General features: G+C 54.6%; 1 protein-coding gene across 2 annotated transcripts in view; it reads left to right on the top strand.

The window, feature by feature from the left end:
• FBXW5 (F-box and WD repeat domain containing 5) overlaps positions 1-3925 on the top strand; it is a 33598-nt gene that overhangs the window by 13338 nt on the left and 16335 nt on the right. For both annotated transcript variants that reach the window (XM_019510433.1, XM_019510434.1), the window contains exons 7-9: positions 401-548; positions 2096-2308; positions 2756-3247. In XM_019510433.1, the coding sequence (XP_019365978.1) occupies positions 401-548; positions 2096-2308; positions 2756-3002 (608 nt within the window). In that variant the 3' untranslated portion in view covers positions 3003-3247. The remainder of the gene's footprint in view (positions 1-400; positions 549-2095; positions 2309-2755; positions 3248-3925) is intronic.

The raw sequence follows: 3925 nt of genomic DNA, 5'->3' as shown, positions 1-3925 counted from the left end.
GGGCGGCTAGGATCTGGAACCAACTTCCAAGGGAAGTGGTGCTGGCTCCTACCCTGGGGGTCTTCAAGAGGAGGATAGATGAACACCTTGCCGAGGTTGTTTGACCCCAGTACCCTTTCCTGCCATGGCAGGGGGTCGGACTTGATCTGCTCAGGTCCTTTCTGACCCTACCAAATATGAGACTGACTAGAGCCCTGTCCTGTGCCATAGGGCCTGCCAACTCCTTTGTCCCCAGTCCTTGTCCATAAACGAGTTTTTGTCAGTCTCCTGCTGTCAGGAGCTTGCAGGAGGTCCCTTGCTGCAGAGCCTGGGGTCTTCCCTGCAGTACTTGGGCTGTGCACATTGCCTCCAAGATGCCTCTCAGAGCAGACTGACTCTCCTGACCCCTTACCCCCTCCAGGGATCAAGCAGATCTTGCCTCATCAGATGACGACAGCAGGGCCAGTGCTGGGGGAGGAGAGGCGTTCGGATGAATTCTTCGACTCGCTGGATCATGTCATTGACATCCATGGGCACATCATTGGCATGGGCCTCTCTCCTGACCACAGGTGGGCACAAGCAGAAGCAAGGCACTGTGGAGCCAAGCATCAGCCATGTGCCAGATGGTTTTAGGGCAGTATCACTGGCTTTGCACTCCTGGCTGCCAGCTTATCATCTGTGAGAACACTGAGGGGTTTCCAGCCCTGCAGAGCCTTTGGCTGTGACTACACCAAGGGCTGCCATGGGACAGGGCAAAGGTGGGTAATAACTGCCCTTGGCTGCTGCACACCAATGAACAGCACCTCCAGGAGGAAGTTACCCTGCCTTGGAATTGGGGGTTGAATCTCCCAGGAGAGAGCAGATTTACCTTTGTTCAAGGGGTCACATCAGGTGTTGCAAGATTCCTTTTTTCAGGCAGCTGGGGATTTCCTAGCATGGTCTGTCAGTGGGCCTGTAACACTTCCAAGCCATGTGTTGGTATTTGTCCCCTGGCCGTGGAATCTGGTATGTGAAGGCCATAGCTGGGACCTTGGTGCTCTCGTTTACCCTACTATGCCCCTGACATGGAGCTGACTGTATGGGACATGGCGCACTTGCCTGAAGAGTGAGTTGGCTCTGCTCAATTTGGAGCTTGGATTCTATAAAAAGTTCCTGACCTTTTGGCTTCTGCAGCCCTAGCCAGGGACCATAGTCCATTCCTGTAGTGACCCTAAGTACTCTTGACCTCTGGCTTTTAGGCTTGTGTGGTCAAGGCAGGCCAATTTCTGTAGCTACCAGGCTGGGGATGAGGAAAGAATTCACTTCCTTTCTTTCATCCTCCATGACCAGTTGGCTGGGTTTCTCCTTCCTGGAGAAGCAGATGTGCACAGCCCTTGTGACATGTCTGCCAGAGCAGGGCTGTGAGGAGCTCTTCTCTTATATGGGGACTTCTCTCACAGCCTCAGAGCAACGAACCTAGCATGGGCATGTGCACCATTCAAGGAGCCTGTCCCATGCCCTCAAAACAGGTGTTGTCAGGAAGGTGGGAGCTTGGGTTTGACATCTTAACTAGCATAGCCTTACTTCCTCACAATGGCACTGAAGAGGAAGCAGCTGGGATTGTTGGGTCTTGCTGGAGGGGATGGGAATGGGTCTAGATTACACTGAGATGACCATTTTAGCAACAGTGCAAAAGGGCTGCCCAAGGTGGGGGGGGCTTTTGCCAGTGGAGCTGGGTCAGTTCCACTAGCTGCAGAGCTGTGTCTGACTGGATAGTTGCAATGCCTGTGAACTTCCCTGGGAATTCACCAGCGACATGCGCTTACCTGACCTTGGGAAGACCCTAGATTGTGGCCTGGGAAATGAGGCTTGCCCTTAGCAAGCTGAGTGCAGCTACAAAGGGTCCTGCTGAAATTCCAAACAACTCCATGGAAACAGCATGCTGTGGCTGGGAGTCAGTTGTTCCCTGGACAGTCTTGTACCAGCACAACTGCTTCAGCCTGGTGCCAGAGATGGGACAGAACAGGAAAAGGCTTCTCATGGGAACGGCTTCTGCAGATAAGGGAGTAACACACTGAGTTACAGGGGCTGCCAGCAGCACGGCTCTGGCAGGTGACCTCTGCTCTTGCTTCCCCAGGTACCTGTATGTGAACAGCCGGGCCTGGCCTCAGGACTGCATCATCTCGGACCCCATGCAGCCACCCCCCATCGCAGAAGAGATCGACCTGCATGTGTTTGACCTGAAGACAATGAAGGAGGTGAAGCGAGCCTTGCGGGCTCACCGGGCTTACACCCCCAATGACGAATGCTTCTTCATCTTCCTTGATGTCAGCAGGGACTTCGTAGCCAGGTGTGGGGGGGAGTGGTCTCTTGTGGTCCTGAAGTTGGCAGGGAGGGGGGAGAAGTGCCCTGGCTTTCTGCCCTTGGTAGCTCTGGGTCTGTGGCTTGCTGCTGGCGCGCTGTGTGGAAATGGGTTTAGGTTCACTCCCTGGGAGTCACTGCAGCAATAGTGTCTAGGGTGGGGGGTGACTCATTGGAGGCTCAGGAACAGTTCTCGACTACAGCTCCAACTTGGGCAGTGGGTTGGGCTCCACAGGAAACTGCAGCTGCCCACTGTGGGGGTGCTTGGACTACAGGACCCTGTGCTCTTGTGCAAAAGGTTTTCCCTACCCTTCCCTTCCTCCCCCTCTCCCCACCTCCATTCAGTCCAGCTGCTTGGACACTGATAGGGTAGGGCAGCCTGACAGCAGGCACTAGCCAACCGGTTGGGTTCTCACTGGTGTCTTGCCCAATGCAGCGGGGCAGAGGATCGTCATGGCTACATCTGGGACCGGCACTACAACATCTGCCTGGCCAAGCTGCAACACAATGATGTGGTCAACTCCGTGGCATTCAGCCCCATGGAGCAGGAGCTGCTTCTGACGGCCAGTGACGATGCCACCATCAAGGTGTGGCGCTCTCCCCGTTCTGTGCGCATCCAGCAGGCCAGGAAGCCCAGGCCCAGGAAGCTGCTCTTCTCCTGGCTCCTGAACCAGAAGAGCTGAAATGAGGCATCCACTCCTGTGATTTTCTCACGCCAGTCACTGCCCTCGTGGGGCTCTTGGAGGGGGGAGCCTCAGGCCCTGCACAATGGAGAGGAGCTGCTTGTGCACACAGCCCTTCAGCCAGGGCAGGTGGGGAACTGTATTCCCTCCATCTGCTCCTGTTAATAATTGAGCCCCTGCCCTGGGGGCTGTGAGCTGGGCCTGATCAGATGTAGCCTTTGGCTGATCACTGCAGGGCTGTGTGTGTGTGTGTGTGTGTGTTTTTTTTGTTTTTTTTTTCCCCTCAGCTTCTCACAAGTGCTGCTGCTTGGCTCCAGCTACTTCCAGCCAGGTTTTGGCTACTGCAGAGCACAGGCGGAGGCTGCTGTTTCTTGGATCTATTCCAGGGGAGTTTGGGATGGGGCTGGGCTCACTGAGAGCAGTTGGCTGCAGAGCACTTGGGCATGGGCAGGCATTTCCAGGCTGGGCTGATTTACAGCAGGACTCTTTAATGTAGCTGAGTTTTATGAATGTGTCTTTTGCCCTGACTATCAAGAGGCAGCTCACCTCCCTGCAGGGGCATTACTGGATCCCTGGTACTGGATTGGAGGGATTAGAACAGCTAAGGCTCTGGAAGTGGGGAGTGTATGCCTGGAAGCTAGCTAAGCAATGCGAACCTGTTTGTGGCAGCTAGTAAATGTCTTCATTTGGATCTAGCTTGAAAGGCAGCCAGCTGCAGAATGGATCCTCTGATTAGCAATGGGGAGGGCATGGGGAGTAAGTGGTGTCTTCTGTTGCTGTTTGTGCCCCATTGTCTGATCCAAGCTGCTCAATAGCACAACGTGGCTATGATTGTAGTACTTGATACCTTTTAAAACAGATTGTCCATTCTCATGGCTCCCCAACAGGACAATTCATGTCATGGCTAATGCGGGGGGGGGGGG

This window comes from Gavialis gangeticus, unplaced genomic scaffold (assembly GCF_001723915.1).
Source record: "Gavialis gangeticus isolate Ggan-Ray unplaced genomic scaffold, GavGan_comp1, whole genome shotgun sequence".
Classification (NCBI taxonomy): domain Eukaryota; kingdom Metazoa; phylum Chordata; order Crocodylia; family Gavialidae; genus Gavialis; species Gavialis gangeticus.
This window is presented reverse-complemented; position numbering and strand designations above follow the sequence as displayed.